At 40.5% G+C, this 19,561-nt stretch overlaps 1 protein-coding gene and 1 long non-coding RNA gene across 7 annotated transcripts in view; one reads left to right on the top strand and one right to left on the bottom strand.

Moving 5' to 3' along the window:
* The window catches only part of LOC121498931, a 139,842-nt gene extending 136,401 nt beyond the window's left edge, over positions 1-3,441 (bottom strand). For all 5 annotated transcript variants that reach the window (XR_005989950.1, XR_005989949.1, XR_005989948.1 and 2 more), the window contains exon 1: positions 1,003-3,441. This is a non-coding gene — a long non-coding RNA (uncharacterized LOC121498931). The remainder of the gene's footprint in view (positions 1-1,002) is intronic.
* Positions 3,442-4,159: 718 nt separating this feature from the next.
* ZBTB10 (zinc finger and BTB domain containing 10) overlaps positions 4,160-19,561 on the top strand; it is a 32,681-nt gene continuing 17,279 nt past the window's right edge. For both annotated transcript variants that reach the window (XM_041769160.1, XM_041769159.1), the window contains exons 1-2: positions 4,160-5,244; positions 14,697-15,582. In XM_041769160.1, the coding sequence (XP_041625094.1) occupies positions 4,264-5,244; positions 14,697-15,582 (1,867 nt within the window). In that variant the 5' untranslated portion in view covers positions 4,160-4,263. The remainder of the gene's footprint in view (positions 5,245-14,696; positions 15,583-19,561) is intronic.

Below are 19,561 nucleotides of genomic sequence, written 5' to 3'. Positions count from 1 at the left end.
CTCAGTTACCATTTTCAGATACTTCATTCTGGTGGATGACACATGTCAAACCCACAGACAGAATCATAGGTCATTGTCCCTAGAACCTCAAAGAGGCAACGTGCCTCTACCAAGGCAGCAAATGACAGTCAAGTTTGGCTATCAAAGATCCGCTGACCAAGGCATAGGATCTCAGCCTCACAGCAGTTATAGTGGGACAGGGTCAAGGTAGCCTACAGCACTTTTACATAGCCTAAAGTGAAATTAGGGGATAAATTGGTTGGGGAATGCCCCATTCTTGAGGGGTTCCCCTGGTAAGCATAAAGGGGAATCCCCTTAAATATGGTAGAAGCCCCAACAGCAAATGTAGGGGCTAAGGGGAGAACAGATCCCTGCTTGCTAGCAGGAGACTGGAAGGGGTGGGGGAATTCTTAAAAACTCCATTTACAGAACAGGAGATCCCCTTCTGTTACTCAAAGTTCCCTTGTAGGGCTGTTTTGAGACATTTGTGTGTTCTCTGCTCTTCTACTTTGCTTCTGATTCCATCTTCCTTAAGGTTTAGAGAAAGACAACTGAATACATAACTATACAGAAAAAATGATAAAAATATAAACATACCCCACCCCCCAGTCAGTGCTATTTGGCTGTGAGAAGTTCAGTAGTCCTAGAACTTAAGTCATTTATTTGTACCATTTGAATCTAGTGTTCATTCATAGTTCGTCCAAGTTTAAATTATAATTCCAGACAGAAAACAAAGGTGGATTTTACAAAATAGAAGGTAAGATGTATGCCTGAGAAAAATACAGTCTGGACACAATTCACACCATTAGAGAGGGATTCAAACACTTCTGGAGACTATTGCTACCAGAAAGCGAAAATAATAATACTAGCATAAACTTACATAGTGCCTATTGCGTACCAGACATATAAATGAAAAAGAAGCAAAGCTATGAATTTAATAGTTTGGGAGTGAAAACAATTTGTAAAGTTGAAATAAAAATTCTTAAGTCCACTTTCACTTACCATTACCTTAATCCTAGGTAAGCAATTAACTTCAATAATTATTTTCATGGGGGAGGCAGCAGTGGTTAAAATACAATAAATAATGCATTTATTTGCAAAGTGCCTGGAATTGAAAAAATGCATTAAGGACAAAGTACAGTTATTATTACAACATTCTTCCATATATCCATGGAAGGGACATATTATATGCCTCCAAGCAAGCAGAATCCTCTCTTCTCCAAGGTACAAATTAAGTCAGTGTCACAATTCTACTCCCTCAGACTTTCCAACAACTAAAAGAAATAAAAATAAAAAATAAAAATAAATAAAATAATAAATAATAAATAAAATTTAAAAATCCAAAATAAAAAGGAAAAAAATAAATAAAAAAACCCACAAAAACAATAAACCACAAACAGTACCGATCTGAGGATCTCAATCAGAATTTCAAGCTGTTGATCACTGACTGGTAGGCAGGTGACAATATGATTACTACTGGAAAAATAACTCAAAGCCAAAATCTTTTTGTGGCAGGTTAATAGTATTGTGCTTTACATTAAAATCACATCTCACCTTAAGATAGAACTAACATTTTTTTGTTTGATATATAATATTGTTCACTTATACAGACACTAAGATCATAGTGAATTAACAGGAAGTTGATTGAATATATGATTGAATCATATGATCAACAGTATGAGTCTCAATATGAATGCATCTGTTTATCCATTGAAAAACGTTAATACCACTGGTATTTTATAATGTGTCTGAGGAAATCCGTTAATCTTGAGACACTATACCATATTCCATACTCCACATTACATATTCAGATCTTTAAATGTCTTTATTTTAAAAATAGAAATTTCAAGGAAACAGAATCCTAAAACTAGAGGGCCTAAAAATTGTTTAACACAGGCTCTTTGGGATCCCTGGGTGGCGCAGCGGTTTAGCTCCTGCCTTTGGCCCAGGGCGCAATCCTGGAGACCCCGGATCGAATCCCACATCAGGCTCCCAGTGCATGGAGCCTGCTTCTCCCTCTGCCTCTCTCTCTCTCTCTCTCTCTGTGACTATCATAAATAAATAAAAAATAATAATAAAAAACACAGGCTCTTTATTAAACATATAATTTCCTATCAATACATAATGAAGAGGATTAAAGCCTCTAATAAACAATTTGTAAGTTTAAGAGTCTGCGCATATTTTCAAGTTTTTCTATGCACATTCTAACATATACTAAGGTAAAAAGTGTACCTGCCATATAAATGTCCTTTCTTCCTTTTTTTTTCCTTCCTTCCTTTTTCAAGAGTAGTCTTGAACATGTTTCCTATTAGTTTGCGATTGAACTCTCAGCGTCACTATATTCCTTCAAAAAGTCAAAGAGCCTCCCCATAGCTTGAGAACGTCTTTTTTTGTTTTTTGAGCCTGAAATAGGCTTGAATAGAAGTAACTGAAGATTCAGTTTCACGTGTTAAAAACAGTAGAACGAGTCCAGACCCTTTAGAATTTTCGAAATTGAGCATACTAAAATGTCAAGAATATAGAAGGAGAAAGGGCTCTAGGTTGGAAAACCTAATTTTTTTGGGGGGGGGGGCGGGGAGAAGACTCGACCGAGGTTTTGAGTTTTCATTCCTAGCTCCAGCTGTTCTTCTAACCATTCTAAATGCCGGATGCAACGTAAACAATTCGAAAAAATAAAAAAATTAAAAAGCTTAATAACGAATCCTTGCCTTCGGCTTCACAATCCCCGGGAGCCGCACACGGCGTCGGTCTTGAGCCGACTCCTCCCCGCTCCTGGGGAAAACCCTGCCTAATATTTATAACGTTATGACATACTGTAATACTCACAAGGTGGTTGTAGAAAGTATAAACACGACTGCGGGCCTCTGATTGGCTGGTGGTGATGTAACACCCATGTCAATACTTCCCAGCGAACGCACGTGTTCGACCTTTTATTTAAATTTCCATTTCATCACAGCAATAAGACACTCGGGGCGGCGCATTTTCTGTTGAAATGAGGATCGCCTCGGGCCGGAGGTGCCGCCTCGCGCGCACCGGGCTGCGGGCCGGGAGGTGTCGGGGGCCGCAACCTCCTCGCGTGAGACGCACCGCCCGGGCCGGTCTTTGTGAAGGAACAAAATTAAGTTCACTTCCTCGGGCGCCGCCCCCCGCCCCCCCGCCCCCCCCCCGATAGCAAATGACAAGGCTGGAAGCGCAGCTCCCCACCGCACGGGTAGTGCCAAAGTCCCAGGTGAACTCGTGGCGAGAGAAGGAAAAAATGTGCGTCCCGGGCGCGGGTAGGTGCGTGCGGGCGGCGGGGAGGCGGCCAGACCCTGACACCCGCCAGCTGTTTGTCCTCCGCGTAGCCCGGCCCCGGCCCCGGCCCCGGCCGCACACGCCCGCCCCCCCCGCGCCGAGACCCCCGGCCGGCCGCCCGCCCGCCCGCCCGCCCGGCCTTTTGTCCCCCCCGCCCCCCGCCCCTCGGCCCCCGGCCGACTTCCTCCCCCCCGCCCCGGCCGCACCCCCGCCCCCAGGCCGGAGGCGCGGCCCGGCCCCTTTCCCGGTCCCCTGGCGCCCCCACCCCACCCCGGCCCAGCCCCAAGCCCAGCCCCCCTCCCCCAGCCCGGCCCCCACCCTTTCCCCCTCCAGCGGTTACTGCTACCCCGGTGCATTGTGGGCGCACGGTCCGTTGTTCATTTGCCATTCGACCTCCGCCGGGGCCTGGTCGGACGGAAACGCTCCGCCGGCTTTATTGTCGGCTCGGTATGTGGCGGAGCCCGGCAGCCTAACGTGCCTCCCGCGCTCGGCGCCTGGGGAGCCGGCGGCGGCGGCGGGACTCCTCGGCGCGCCGGAGGCAGGGTCGGTGTGTGTGCGCGCGGCTCGAGAGCGGGGGCAGCGGAGGGTCCCCCCGCACTCCGCCTCTCAACTTCCAAGGCCCCGCGCGCCCCCCGGCTCGCGGCTGCCCTCTCCGCCGCCCGCCCCCTTCTCCGCGCGGGACGCTGCCCGGGGCTCTCCGCGGGGGCGGGGGTGGAGGACGAGGCGGCGGCGGCGGCGGCGGCGGCGGACGCGTGAGGCAGCCCCGGGAGCGAGCGCGAGCCGGGCGGCCGGGCGGGAGGGCGAGGGCGAGGGCGAGGCCGGGCCGCGCGAGACCGGAACGCCGGGGGCGGGGGCGGGGGCGACGCCGAGGGGGAGCGGCGGGGAGCGCGCGGGACGCGGCCCGAGGCCGGGCGCGAGCCGGGGCACCGGGCGGCGGCGGCGGCGGCGGCGGCGGCGGCGGCGCGCGCCATGTCGTTCAGTGAAATGAACCGCAGGACGCTGGCGTTCCGAGGAGGCGGGTTGGTCACCGCCAGCGGCGGCGGCGGCGGCGGCGGCGGCGGCGGCGGCTCCACGAACAATAACGCGGGCGGGGAGGCCTCGGCTTGGCCTCAGCCGCCGCAGCCGAGACAGCCCCAGCCGCTAGCGCCTCCGCAGCTCAATGGGCGGGGGGCCGACGAGGAAGCGGAATTGGAGGGCCTGGAGCCCCAAGACCCGGAGGCCTCCGCCGCCGCCGCCGAGGAAGCCAAGGAGTCGCTGCTCCCCCAGGACGCGGGCGGCCCCACCTCGCTGGGCGGCGGTGGCGCCGGGGGCCCCCTGCTAGCGGAGAGGAACCGTCGGACTCTGGCCTTCCGAGGCGGCGGCGGCGGCGGGGGTCTCGGCAACAATGGCAGCAGCCGCGGCCGGCCCGAGACCTCGGCGTGGCCCCTGAGGCATTTCAATGGGCGAGGGCCCGCGGCCGTGGAGCTGGAGCTGGACGCGCTGGAGGGGAAGGAGCTGATGCAGGACGGCGCGTCCCTGAGCGACAGCACCGAGGACGAGGAGGAGGGGGCGAGCCTGGGCGACGGCAGCGGGGCGGAAGGCGGCAGCTGCAGCAGCAGCAGGCGGTCGGGCGGCGATGGCGGGGACGAAGCGGAGGGCAGCGGCGTGGGCGCTGGCGAAGGAGAGACTGTCCAGCACTTCGCGCTCGCGCGGCCCAAGTCCCTGATGCAGAAGCTCCAGTGCTCCTTCCAGACCTCCTGGCTCAAAGATTTCCCCTGGCTGCGGTATTCCAAGGATACTGGCCTTATGTCCTGCGGCTGGTGCCAGAAGACCCCTGAGGACGGGGGAAGCGGGGACCTTCCGCCGGTGGGGCACGACGAGCTTTCTCGAGGGACCCGAAACTACAAGAAAACCCTGCTTCTGAGACACCACGTCTCTACCGAGCACAAACTCCACGAAGCCAACGCCCAGGTACAGTATATCCCGCTCCTTACTTTTTTCCAGATCTTTTTAGGGAGGAGGTTTATCGGCTAGAAAACCCCACCACTTTCTTGGGTGAAGGCATCGTTCCCGTCGTGGCATTGCGGAGAGCTGATGCGTGGGGGGCGGGAGGGGGGGCTTAGGGAGCCTGGGAACAAGTTTTCAGAAGTTCCTCTGCGTTGGGGGGTGGGGGATGGAATGACAATTTTCCAGCCGTAGCGCTGATTTTATTTATTTATTTATTTATTTATTTATTTATTTATTTATTTATTTATTTGACTCCATTCTTTGTCCATCAGATTTGCGTTCTTAAAGTTTAAGAAAGCAAGGTTGAAGGCTTTAACCCTAAAAGGTTGACTTTGCGGCCAAAAATGTTTATTAGCTGTGATTTTTTAGAAAAGCTGCCTTAATGTTTCATAGTCGTTCAGCGTGCTGATGGAAGTCAAATATGGCAACTCTTTGAAGAATGAATTAAACAATTTCCTTAACCTTTGACGCTAACCCTTTCAGGAAAACATTCAACTCAGAAAACTCTTTACATCAGGTCGGGATAATGTGAAATATGAGAGCAGCATGTAAATGTAGAGGAAGCTATTTGGATAACACTCCTTGTGAATAATTTTACTAAATTCCTCTCCCTTGAACTTTCTGTTGAACTTTCTTACCAGAGGCATGCTTTTGGTAAACTACTGGAGTTTTTACTTGTTTCCTCTACTACCCAGATCTTTTGCGCTGAGATTTTTCTGAAATCCCTTTTTTTAAAAGTTCCCTGTACATGCAGTTTATTTTAGACTTTGCAGATGTTTATGAGGTTATTATTTCTATCAGGTAGTAGGCTGGTGTAGGATGTGTTCACTGAACTCCTTGAAAAGCATAAATCCTCAGTTACAAAACAGATAAGCTGTACTCTAGTTGTTATTTCTTGTTTTAATATTTCCAGTTTAAAGATAGTAGGCTTGCCAATTTGGTAATTCTTTTTCAAGCCAAAATAGATGTCAAGCAGTTCTCATTGTAATACTTTCAGACAACCTGTGTGGTAGATGGAATTCATTCTTTTGTATTGGTTAGCCAGTCATTGACTTGAGAAAGTCAGCTTTTAGGTATTAGTCCTGCTATGTGTTTATTGGGGTAATCTTGCTGTTCAGAACACTTACACTGGAGTTAATTAGGTGCTATCCCATAACCCCCAAAGCACGGTAGTTTTTCTGAAGTTAACTTTAAAGCATGGGGTTATTTTTCCCAGTGGAGAATGGCAATAGTTTTTGCACAAATTTTAGTTGCCTAAGCCCTACAAGGAAGGTCACTCAAAGATGTACAGTCCCAAAAAGTTAAGTAAATTGTCCTAAGCCTTAGAGTCCTTGATGATAACGGAGACTAGAGCCTATAGGGGATGTTGTAATGGAAAAAGAATGGGTTTTGAAATAAATCTGGGTTCAGATCTCAGCTTTGTACAATTACTAGCTTTGTGAGCTTGTGCCGTGGAGTGAAATATAACATTTCCTTGTGTCCTGTATGCCAAGTACACATTACCTTCTTTACTCCGCTATCTTATTTTTTTATTACTATTATTATATGGATGCAGAGTCAGAGGCTTTAAAGAGTTAATAAGTTGTGAGATGATGGAGATGGGGGACTTGTGAAAATGAAAGCGTACTTTTCTAAATAATGGCAGGTCGGTTATTCGGAAAATTTTAAAAAGACAATTAGAAGGAATGTTCTTAACATACAGTGGGCCAGTTACTCTTATCAGCATAGTCTGTCCCTGTAGACCAATCTGAATGGGAATGCAAAATATAATTAGCTGCTTAGTGAACCTGAAATCAGAGGAAGGGGAATTAGTTGGATAACCTTACGATAGATTTCGTGTGGTGTATCCTTCTCCCCTAGGCGTTATCATCTGGATCAGGGGATTCATTCCCTAGGTAAAATCTTTTCTAAATTTGATCTTTGAATTATCCCTCCTTTTCCCTTTGACTCCTTAAAAGATAAAATATAATCTTTTTATAGGTAGAATCTGCACACCATCTTAGGACATTCTTTTCATTAGGCTGAGGACAATTAGTAAATTTAGGAAATTGTATATCTAAGGATATATATTGGTTTCCTCGATTGGATTTTGGATGTTTCCACTCTGAATTGATCCTATTTTTTCCATTTTTCTTTGTAACGTTAGTTTGGGTGTTGACCTTATTAGTGTTACCGCAGGTACCACCAACATATCTCTTTGTCTTGTTAACATGAGTGACCTGTTCTAGAATTGACTTACTCATATGGGCAGAGTTCAGTTGGCCTTTTTTCTTCCCCCTTGCCCTGTAGCCTTTGACTACCTGCAGGAGGCAGTATAACACAATCTGTAAGAGCATTCTTGGGCTTAAGGTTAGGGGGACCTGAATCCTAATCATCTTTCTTGGCAGGCAAATGAGTTAACTTGTACTTCCCCTGTATGTGCGAAGTATATCTGCCAGCGCTTAGTAAATGCTAACCATTGTTTATTATCATTATGTATATTTGTTACTGATAGCTATAACAAGTATTTTTGGTAGCCTGGTATCATATGTCTCAGCGTTACAAATTTTGACAGTTCGGAAACCACTTTATCTCATGGCATCAATCCTAATTCAGGAGAATAAACCAGTTCTCCTTTTCATACCTTCAGAGACTGGCCATCTAGTTTTCTGAACATTCTGAGACTTTCTCATCCATTCAAATTCTTTCACCACTTCATAAGAATACCTTACAATAGCTTTCTCCTGTCCTGAAAATGAGAATTCTGGAGTTCTTCAGGCAAGAACTCAGTTTGAGGCTAAGGGTAGTTCACACCCTTTATTCCCCTCAACTCCTCCCCAGTTTTTGTTTAGTTTTGTTTTTTTTAAGAGGGATGATTTTTGAGAGGAGACTGGCTAAATCTTAGAATTTCACTAAGTGTTACTTTTCTTAGGCTTTCTGAAAGTAAGAAAAATTCTTTTTCATTAAATCGGACCAAAGAATTAATAGCACATTCCTTAAAAGTTTGTTGTTCTTCTGTTAATTGGGTGTTGGTTGTCAAGACTGCTCATGGAAGAGTTAAAATATGCTCTCAGAATGTTTTCTGAGTATTCTATTTCAGAGAGAGCCCTATGTTCTTTATAAGGATGTAAAGGGTGATACAGAGTTTTTATTTGAGTAATAACTGTCTATATTGAGGGGAGTTCAATGATTAGCTCATAGAGGATTTGACCATTTGGTCCAGAGGACTTTTAAAATTGCTTTAATAACAGTGGTTACCACTGTCTCTTGGTTTGGATCACTTTCTACCCAATTGTGAAATTTTCATAGTGTAGATCACACATTTTGTCGCCTCTTGCCAGTTGACCAAGTCTGAAACTATTAATAAATTTCATTAATCTTTCTAGAAAGTAAATATTGAGTTTAAATCAGTGATCTGATTGACGTTACTAGTGAAAATATGTTGGTCAGCAACTAAAGCAAAAGTGAGGTGGTTTACCAGCTTTCTATTTGACAAAAATAAGGCTTAAGGGCTTTTTTTGTTTTTAACAATTTAGGAAGAAAGTCTGAAAATATTGATAGTGTTGGGCTCTAGATCTCACGGTCGAGTTCAAAGCCCTGCGAGTTAGGACTCCACACTGGGTTGTAGGCTACTTCAAATAAAGAACGTCTGGCCCAGGAAATAAGCCTTTTGTGTAATATTATTTATATAGGTTCTAACTTTCATTATGTTTGATTGAGCTGGTTCATTTCCCTCGTGTTTCTGACCTTTTAGTAGTGTCTTCGACTATCCATTATAGTCAAAGCCGATCTAGGATTGGCTTCTTTCTTCCTCTTTCTTCCTCTTAAATTTACTTACATTAGGTAGATCCAAAGCACTGGAGATGAAACTTGTGAGACGTTTCTTCTGCTCTCAAAGAACTTATGACTGGGTAAGAAGAGACAGATATAGTAAAATGACATGTACCATTTTAGAAGTATCTTCAGGTTACAGTGAAAACACTAAAGGATGTCATCAATTCTACTTGTAAAGTTTGGGAGAAGCTTATATAATTGGCTCTTGAACTTCATTGTGTTACATGAATAGGTGTTCAACAGGGAAGGAAGGGCATTCCTGGCACTTCAATTGGAAGCAGCATTAACAAAATAAAACTGATGTGTCTGAGAAGTGGTTAATTTGGTTGTTGAGCAGGATGAAAAATCAGGTTTGAATAGGTAATGAACTATGGAGGGTCTTTTGTCATGCTAAAATGGGCAAACTAGCAGTTTTAAATGGGAGGATCACGAAGAAAATATGTTGCTGTTCAGAGATACCTGTGTAGTTATGTTTTGAGAAGAGAGCTGGTAAAAAAGTATAGCTTTGATAATCTAAAATAGCCTGGAGGTTAAAAACACCTGAAGATTTCCACCACTGGACCTATAGAATTAGAATTTCCCATTTTTTCCCTAAGATTTGGATTTGGAGGTGGAATGTTTTTACTCTTTCAATATAGCATTCCAGTGGGCTGCTGCAACAAAAGTAATAAAGATTGTTTTTTAATGCTTTCCGTTTACACTTGGATGTTTTGCATTGGAAATGCCTTTTTTTTCCTGCTAATCCCTTTATTGAAAGGACTATAATCCTGGGTAGGGAAAGTAAATACTAATTACTTGTTGATTTTTTTACCTAAATAGTATTTTCTTATCCTTTGTGGATTGACGACACATGAACTCACTGTTTGCAACTGAAGTTCTCTCTCCAACTCTTTTTCTCATAAGGGTAGGAGAAGATTGGATGGTGGTCTTGGGTTCTCTGCCAGTTGGTGGCATTTTCTGGCATCCCAAACTAGAGGTGCTGAAGGTTGACTTTATGGTTCTCCAACCTCCATCTAGTTGATTGTTCAAGTTCTTTTTTTTTTTTTTTTTTTAAGATTTATTTATTTATTCATGAGACAGAGAGGCAGAGACATAGAGGGAGAAGCAGGCCTCCTGCAAGGAGCCCAATGTGGGACTCAGTCCTGGGTCCTGGGATCACGCCCTGAGCCAAAGACAGATGCTCAACCGCTGGGCCACCAGGTGTCCCAGATCGTTCAAGTTCTGTTGATTTTTATCTTCCAGATACTTTTCCAGGTTCTGACTCATCACCCCCTCCCCTTCCCTTAACATTTATCCATCGTAGGTTAGTTAAGGTCCTGGTTTCTTGTAAATTTGTTGCACTGTTAACACTACCTCCCCCTGGTCACAGTATCTTTAGTTTTAGTTCCCTGATATTAATCCTCTACTTTACTGTCATATAGCCATCTCTTACATCTTCCCAGCCAATCAGATCACTGCTTTAAAAGCTCTGTAAGGCACCTGTCATAGTGGTTTTTAATCTTATGGGGGAATTTGAATTTCTTGGTAACTGATGGAAGCTATAGACCTTTGCCTCAAAAAATGTTCCTTAAGTGTATACTTGAATTTCTTGGGCTTTGATGGGGGGACCACCTTGAGGTTGTTTCATAAATCTGGAATTGTGAGGATGCCCTAAGATGGTCTTGTTTCCTTTTATACTGCTTTATCTACTTAGAATGCTCATCCTCCCTTCTCAATTTTCATCTTCTGCTCTGCTCAGATCTTGCTTCCAAAAAGCACCCCACCACCACTGCCCTCCGAGATAAACCTCCTCTCTGCTCTCCTAATAACTTTGTTACACTCTATAGTACCTTAAGAGTCTTGCCCACTAGTGATTTTCAAGTTGTGAACTATACTTACTCATTTTGGGCCCCCAGTTGTAGAATTTATCTAAAGTAGGCATTCACTTAATGCTTATTAATAATTGAGTGAAGTCAGGATATTGGAGCCCTTAGCTTTTTCCTCTGAATAAAATACTATTTTTTTTAGCTTCTCTGGAAGTAAATTTAAAGATGTTATGTATTTAATTTTTTGATTTAAATAATTTTAGAAGAGCTCATTCTAAGGTCTGTTCCAGATCTAAAATTATAATTTTACTTGTGGGCATCTTCACAAATAAAAGGCTTGAAGACTTTTCACATTTGTAGAACCTTTGATTGTAACATTGTCTGATTTTTGAAGTCTGAATGTCCATTTTCCTAAAATCTTTAGACTAATGTCAGGGCTAAGTTGTGTTTTCCATTTTGGGAAAAGGAACAGAAAAGTTTCCCAACATCTGAAAATACCAGTTCTAGAAACACTTGAATATTTTCATCAGTATATTTTTACATATCAGCGAACTCATGTTATCCATATATTCAGAGTGCACATTCAGAATGTTAAAGAAGGAACCAGAGACAGAGATGGTATGAGTTCTTAAGGAACTACTTAAAGATTTTTGTTTAGATAAGATTTTAATTTATTTAGTTCAGCAAATACCAGCAGTTTGTTTTAATGCAGTGTGCTTATTTAAGCTCTGTTTTACCCAAATGCCCAAATAATACTCCCCTCTGAGAGTACACATACTCTTGACTTGGATCCCTTCATTGTGAAGAGCGTATTTAGTAGGTGCTACAGAAACAAGGGACAGTGCTGTAATCAGTAGTGAAAAAGAAACTGGTGGTGTTGCTCATAAAAGCAAAGAACATTATTCTTGTAAAACAGTAATGAGAGAAAAAATTGTGGTTGAATAGTTTTGTTTGATTTGTATAGTTTGTGTTAAAATAGAAGGGGCAAATATTTTCGTGGATAGGCTTTTGTCTGAGTTATTTTTAAGAATTAGGACATTTGGTCTGATAATGGCTGAGAACTTCAGAAATTGGGACGGGCCCAGAAAATGCAGAACATAGTGACCATAGCCTAAAAATGACTGCTACAGTTAGACATAGTCTCCTTCTGAAAGGTTTGAACTGCCAGATGTATAAACTCCAGGTGGATTCACTGCTTCCACAAATACTTCATGATGTACTGCCAAATTTTGATCAGTGCTTAAAATTGTTGTTTCTTCCAAGTATTTATACTGTTATTGCAACATCGGAACTTTGAACCAAGTGAGCTTTTTGCTGAGCAGGTATGGCATGCATAGCAGAGCTTAGTTTCAGGCCGGCATTAATGGAAGATTCTTCAACTTGGGATATTTCTTTAGTGAGGGGCAAGCATAAGCAAATTAGTAAAAAGTTTTATTCAAATAGTCTCAAAAGGGACATCAAGTAAACAGTATGATACTTCTATAGAAAATTATATTGTGGGATCCCTGGGTGGCGCAGTGGTTTAGCGCCTGCCTTTGGCCCAGGGCACGATCCTGGAGACCCGGGATCGAATCCCATGTCGGATCGAATCCCATGTCGGGCTCCTGGTGCATGGAGCCTGCTTCTCCCTCTGCCTATGTCTCTGCCCCTCTCTCTCTCTCTCTCTCTCTCTCTCTCTCTCTCATAAATAAATAAAAATTAAAAAAGAAAATTATATTGTAGCATTAATTGTAGGTGTTTTTAGTATTGTTTTTTTTTTTTGCTCTTTATATATTCACAGATTTTTCATTCCCTTTTGGTAAAGCATTTGATATTTCACAACATACTGGCTTATGTGAGCTCTAAGGTTAAAACAGTCTTTTTTAATCGCACTTCCTTCACACCTTCAAAAGCAAAAATTTGGAACTTTGATGTGAATTATTTGTTTTGCTTATTTGACTCAGATCTTGGCTCTTACCAGTTTTTGAAGATGGGGTATTACATAGGAGGTAAAAATAGCTAATTTAGAGCATGAGGCTTTTTTGTATGATCAAGAATGTGAGGGAATAGAGTGTTACAGTATAAGGGCATTAGGGGCCTGAACCACTCACAAGGTAATAGATTGCCAAGGGTCAGTTGGAAACGAAAAGGAAAATCTCGACTTACCATGCATTCTTCAATGACTTACCATGCATTCTTCAATAGTGATCATATACCCCAGGTTCGCAGGGTTATCTGTGTACTATTCCATTACCCCTGTGGAATACTGAAGGGACGTGGAATTCTGATATTTTCCTTCTTAAATGAACCATGTGACCTGGTTTAGTTTCAAGGGAATTGAAATTATTGTATGTATGGCCTCCTGTGTTTAGTACTCAGACTTAAACCTAATATTTTTGTAATTTAGCCATACCCATGTGGGGTTAAATGGACTTGTGATTGTTTAGGAATCTCACCACCAATTAAAATATTATTTCCATGAAAATTCTTTTGCAGTCTTAACTCTGTTCCCAACACCTTTCAATTTTTTTCTTGGAGTCTCCCTTCCTCTCTTCCTCTCCAAGAATATCAGTCCTCTCAGCGTGTTTACAATCGAGTATGTACCTTTCCATGTTTTTCCCCATGCCATATAGTCATAGAAGTGTGTGTCTTTATTTTACAAAAATGGCCTGTATTTAATATTTTATACAAAGAAAATATGGTTTTTTTTTTAACACTTAAGATCGGCATTTTCAGTCATTTCTATTGGAAATATCTAAGCACATTTGATTGGAAAAAATTATCTAACGGATATTATTAAAATGTGCTATTATTTTATAGGAATTACCATAACTTTAGTGATGCTAAACAGAACTATGATGAATACATGTCAGATGGATAGGAAAGAAAATTATAAACTGAGAATTTTGAGTGCCAGGGTGCCGAGCTGGCTCAGTTGGTAGAGCATGTGACTCTTGTTCTCAGGGTTGTAAGTTCAAGCAAGCCCCCCGCTTTGGGTATAGAGATTACTTTAAAAAATAAAATCTTTAAAAAAAAAATAGTCTTTAAAAAAAAAAAAACAGAAAGGAATTGACCTCAAGAATTTTACCTTATATTTACTATTTATGCCCCTAAAAAGATAAGTCATTTTGAAAATTGATTGGGAAATTATATAGGTGGATATTCCTATAGTTGAAATATATTTTCCTATCAGGGTATTTTTCCCCCCCTCCCTATCAGGGTCTTAACTTTATCTTTAGTTAGATTTCACTAACTTCATTGACCTGAACTACTTGATTGGATGTTTGCCAATACCTAAAATTTACCTTTTTAGTAGTGTTAAATAGGATAAAAATACCCAACTTTTTTTTTTTTTTAATACCCAGCATTTTAACTTGGACATGTTTAAGTTCAGTCAGAAAGGCCACTGCAAAAAAAAAAAAAAAAAAAAAAGACCACTGCATCTCCTAGCAGTTAAAGAGAAGAGGCAAACTAATTTGATTTCTACATATGAAACTTTATTTTCATAAAAAAGTAATTGCTATTTTAATTTTAAATAATTGTTAATCTGTGTCCTTGGATTATACATGATACATGTTAAATGAAATCCTGCTGATCCTCATTCAGATGTTTGACTTCCCTTATAATAGTGACTTGTGCCAAGCTCTTCACACTTTTCTTCTCAATATTTGGGATTGTGAATGCTACAGACTCAATACATGATTGCTAATGAATTAGTGTATTTGATTAGCGCTTTTTAAAAAGTTATATTGATATTTTCCTTCATTTGGGGATTTAAAGAAATAAAATTTAATATTAATGTTTTCCATCTAATTACAGGAGTCAGAAATACCATCAGAGGAGGGGTACTGTGACTTTAATAGTAGGCCAAATGAGAACTCTTATTGCTATCAACTTCTTCGACAACTAAATGAACAAAGAAAGAAAGGTATTCTTTGCGATGTCAGCATCGTGGTGAGCGGAAAAATCTTTAAAGCTCATAAGAACATCCTGGTTGCAGGCAGCCGTTTCTTTAAGACTTTATATTGCTTTTCAAACAAAGAAAGCCCTAACCAAAACAATACTACCCATTTAGATATTGCTGCAGTTCAAGGTTTTTCAGTCATCTTGGACTTCTTGTATTCTGGTAACCTGGTGCTCACAAGCCAAAATGCCATTGAAGTGATGACAGTGGCCAGCTATCTTCAGATGAGTGAAGTTGTTCAAACTTGCCGAAATTTCATTAAAGATGCCTTAAATATAAGCATTAAATCCGAAGCTCCAGAGTCTGTAGTTGTGGACTATAATAATAGAAAACCAGTTAATAGAGATGGTCTATCTTCATCACGGGATCAAAAAATTGCCAGCTTTTGGGCAACACGGAATCTTACCAATTTGGCAAGTAACGTAAAAATTGAAAATGATGGTTGTAACGTCGACGAGGGCCAAATAGAAAACTACCAAATGAATGACAGTAGTTGGGTCCAGGATGGTTCACCTGATTTGGCTGAAAATGAATCTCAAGGTCAAACAAAAGTGTTTATTTGGAATAATATGGGCTCCCAGGGAATTCAAGAGACTGGCAAAACAAGGAGGAAAAACCAAACTACAAAGAGATTTATTTATAATATACCACCTAATGAAACAAATTTAGAAGATTGCTCAGTGATGCAGCCACCTGTTGCCTATCCAGAAGAAGATTTATCATTCATCAAGGAAGAACCAGGTAAATGGTTTATATACAAAGATATCTCCATTTTCATTCTTATGAATTATGGTTGCATATAATCTTGAAGTATATTTTCAAAGTATTTTTTAAACCATAAATGCAATACACAAATATTAAATTTGAGTGTTCATAATAAAAAGGAGAAAATTACTGGTATAATTTTGATATATCTTTTTTTTTTTTCCTCTCAGCATGTGTTTCTCAAAGTTTGTGTTAATAATCAGGTTTTAACTTACATTATTAAGTGGCCCTGTGGGCTCTTCTTCATTTATAATTCTTTGATTTCTCTGATCTTTGGCGCTGTGATCCCTTTTTTTGTACCCAGTGCTGGAAAAGATAAAATAATGTAATCTTAATTGGAACATAATCAGTTTGTCATTTCAGAATATTTTTGAGATCTAACATTTCTTATTTCCAGTTTTTTTTTTGTAATTAAACATTTAAGTGTTTTTATAGAATTTTGAAAATGATGGTGGGATTATTATTTGTTTAGAGCTACTGCTCTATTCTTACTATACATATTACAGAAGCTGAAATGTTTTGAATTTGTTCCACTGTTGCCTCATTTTTTTGTTGTTGCCTCATTTTCATTCTCATTTGTTAAAGAGGGGACTCAGACCTTTCCCTTCACTAATACAACTAAAAGCGTATGTACAAAATCATAGCATATCACATTTCTACTGTGGACTTTTTTTTTTTAAATGGGGTAGGGGACCATTGTTACAGAGTATAAATAGAAAGATTTGAAACTTGTCCTTTCCTAAATTTTATTTGAAGAAGTAGCGCAGTGGATTTGAGGTTTTCCTATGCAGACCCCATACTTGAGGTATATGTCTACCACTGTCATTTATGATTTAATATTTGCTTTGCTCTCTCAAAGCCTTGTTAACTATTCAGTGTCTGATTTACATGATGATGATTATCTGGGGGTGGAGTACTTCATTAAAAAGAATCATTGTTTTTGGTTCTCAAAAAAGCAGAATGCCTTAGTACTGTGAAATGTTTTGGTTTTCTAGGTTTGAATTTAGTGTTCATTGGTTTTCAGATTTACTTAGGTGGAAATCAACATGCCTGCATGATGAATACTATTTACTGATCTTTTCCCTCATACTTATTGACTGTTGTTTAATAATAAAATCCCAGAGGCAGTTTCTTTAAAGTATTAAGGGTAGGTTTTCTTAGCATCACTTTATTTTGGCTTAACTTTTCTTATAGAAGACTTTGAAGCAATTCTCAAAAATAAGCTACATTGTTTTTCTGCTACAGAGATTAATCTTTTAACAGTGTAATGGGAACCCTGTGGGGTTTTTTAAATACACAAACACATACATGATTTAAGGCATAAGCAGGTTTTGGGGGGTAGTAATTGGTAAAACTAATCAGCTTATAGCCCAATTCTTAATGCCACATATAAATTGGAGTGATTCAAAGAAGCATTACTGTTGAACCAATGCATACCTTAAAAATAACATTACTAGCTATTAACTCTGCAAGCACCCCTTCAGCTGAGTTTGTATTGAAGGATTAGTTAGATGATAAATTTCTAGCCTTACATGCTTTCAATTTATCTCTTATATCTTATAAAAGAATTCTATTATGTTATGGGTATCATTTTGGTGTCTGAACCTTGCTTAACTGACATTTGATTTTATCAGTAATGTGCTGTATTCCAGCTGTTGAACTTTTTGCAACTTTTTAGTGCCTCTAAATCGAATCTCACTGAATGAGAGAAAAAGGAGATCTTATAAGAATATTATGTTTAGGATATAATACAGAGCCAGGAGTTAGCAAATTGTACTGTAAAGGACCAAACAGTAAATATTTTTGGCTTTGCTGGTCATTAGGTCAATTACTTAACTCTGCCATTGTAGCATGAAAGTGGTCCCAGACATAAAGTAAACACAAATGAACATGAATATGCTTTAGTAAACCTTCATTGCCAAACCTTGGAATAGAGCAGTGGGTCTTAATTTTTCTTGGATGCATATTGACATCACTTGGGAACATTGCAGACCATGATGCTTGGTGGGTCTTTCTTTCCTTTCTTTCCTTCCTTTCCTTCCTTCCTTTTCTTTCTTTTTAGATTTTATTTATTTATTCATGAGAGACACGTGTCACAGAGAGGCAGAGACACAGGCAGAGGGAGAAGCAGACTTCTGCAGGGAGCCCGATGCAGGACTCGACCTGGGGGAATTCCAGGATCGTGCCCTGAGTCAAAGGCAGATGCCCAACTGCTGAGCCACCCAGGCGTCCCTGCTTGGTCTTTCTGGTAAAGATGGAATTAATTGGTTCTGAGAAACTGCCTGGTTGTTGGAATTTTTATAAGCTCTGTAGGTGATTACACTGAAAGTGCAGGTTGAGATCCACTGACAACCCAAATTGAGTCACGATTTGAAGATGATCTCTGTACCTCCCTACTTACGTGACCATGATCTAAAAATTAAAGTCCTGTCTTCAATTTCATCTTTAGAGTGTAGTATTTATTTTATAGAATAATTATGAATAGTTGTACAAAAGTACAACTATTGTCATTATAGATCCCTTCAAAATTAGACTATTGAGATTATTTAAAATTGGTTTTCCAGCAGGGTGCTTTTTACTAAATTCTGGGAAAGGTAGTCTTAATAGCCTCAGGTTGCCCTTTTTGTTTGAATAATTTAAAAAATACTCTTTTAAGCAGCCCATTTCAGTGTAGAATGATACTTATTAGGAAGTTATTTTATATTGAGCCAAAATTCATTCTTTTTCCTTCATGATTCTGCCATTTTTGAGTAGTATAATCTGAGCCTAACCTCTAATCTACCTGATAACCAACTATTCAGATATTACAGATAATAAATATTGCCCTGAGGTCCCTTTTTCTTCTGGGCTAAGTGAATTCCAAGCCCCTTTACCATTTTTTTCTCAGAGTCAAACTTATGTTTTTCACCCAGAAATTTTGGTGTACAAAATTAAGTGGAACTCTGCAGGCAAATTCTGACCAATATAGAACACAGTGGGTCTGTGTTTATCAAGGTTAAGGCCTGTCTCAAGGTCATTGAGCTAGTAAAAATAGAGCAGGTTTCATGTTTAAGACTGTCTCATGTTAAAATGTTGCAAATAATGAACTGGTAGCCTCAGTCTTTTAAAAAATGGGTCCTTTTAAAACTTCAAACATTTTTATGAACTGCACCATCATTAGGTTATACTTTGTTTCCATTTATTGAGAAAATATTGAAAATGCACTGTGAAATAGATGCTTTTAAGTGAATTTAAAACTCTGTAAATATCTTAAGTCATAGAAAGTTATTGATATGATTTATGAGCAATGCTTGGCATATTCAGATTTGTGAATCCCTTTAAGAACTATGACTTCCCCAGATTCTTAAGCCTAAAGTCTGTAAACCACAGACTCTAAATATTTTCTTGCCACATAATGTTGAAGCTCGTGTTCTGATGTTGTAGGGAATTATTGTTGTAATATGTGAGATATGATCTAAGATATTGAGATAAGGTATACCCACAAATATCAGGGATTTTATTTAGGTGGATTTTATCTTAAACTTGCATAGCTGTTACTTGACTCACTACTGTAATTGGCTTCAAATCATTTTTCATATATGAGGATACTTGAAAGTAGAATTTAGGAAAGGTTAGATATAAACTTCTGTTCTTTTTACTGTTTTATTGAAGCTTCTGGAATAATTAAAACTGTCAGGAAAGAATTCTAGGTAATAAAACAGGAAAAAAGGTGTCATTAATGAAATTACTCTGGTAATAATAAAGATTTCAAATCCTTGTTTTGCTGATTCACAACCAGAAAACAAATTTCAGGCAAGTAAAGCATATAAAAATCTGAGATTAGAAATTAAATTGTAGGAGTAAATATAACACCAAAGTCGTTTTTATAGTGTGTTCACACATGTTGTTTTATTTTTTTATTTTTTAAAGATTTTATTTATTTACTCGTAGAGACACACAGAGAGAGAGGCAGAGA

This window comes from Vulpes lagopus, chromosome 9 (genome assembly GCF_018345385.1).
Source record: "Vulpes lagopus strain Blue_001 chromosome 9, ASM1834538v1, whole genome shotgun sequence".
Classification (NCBI taxonomy): Eukaryota; Metazoa; Chordata; class Mammalia; order Carnivora; family Canidae; genus Vulpes; species Vulpes lagopus.
Note: the sequence above shows the minus strand (reverse complement) of the source record. Positions and strands in the feature narration are given on the sequence as shown.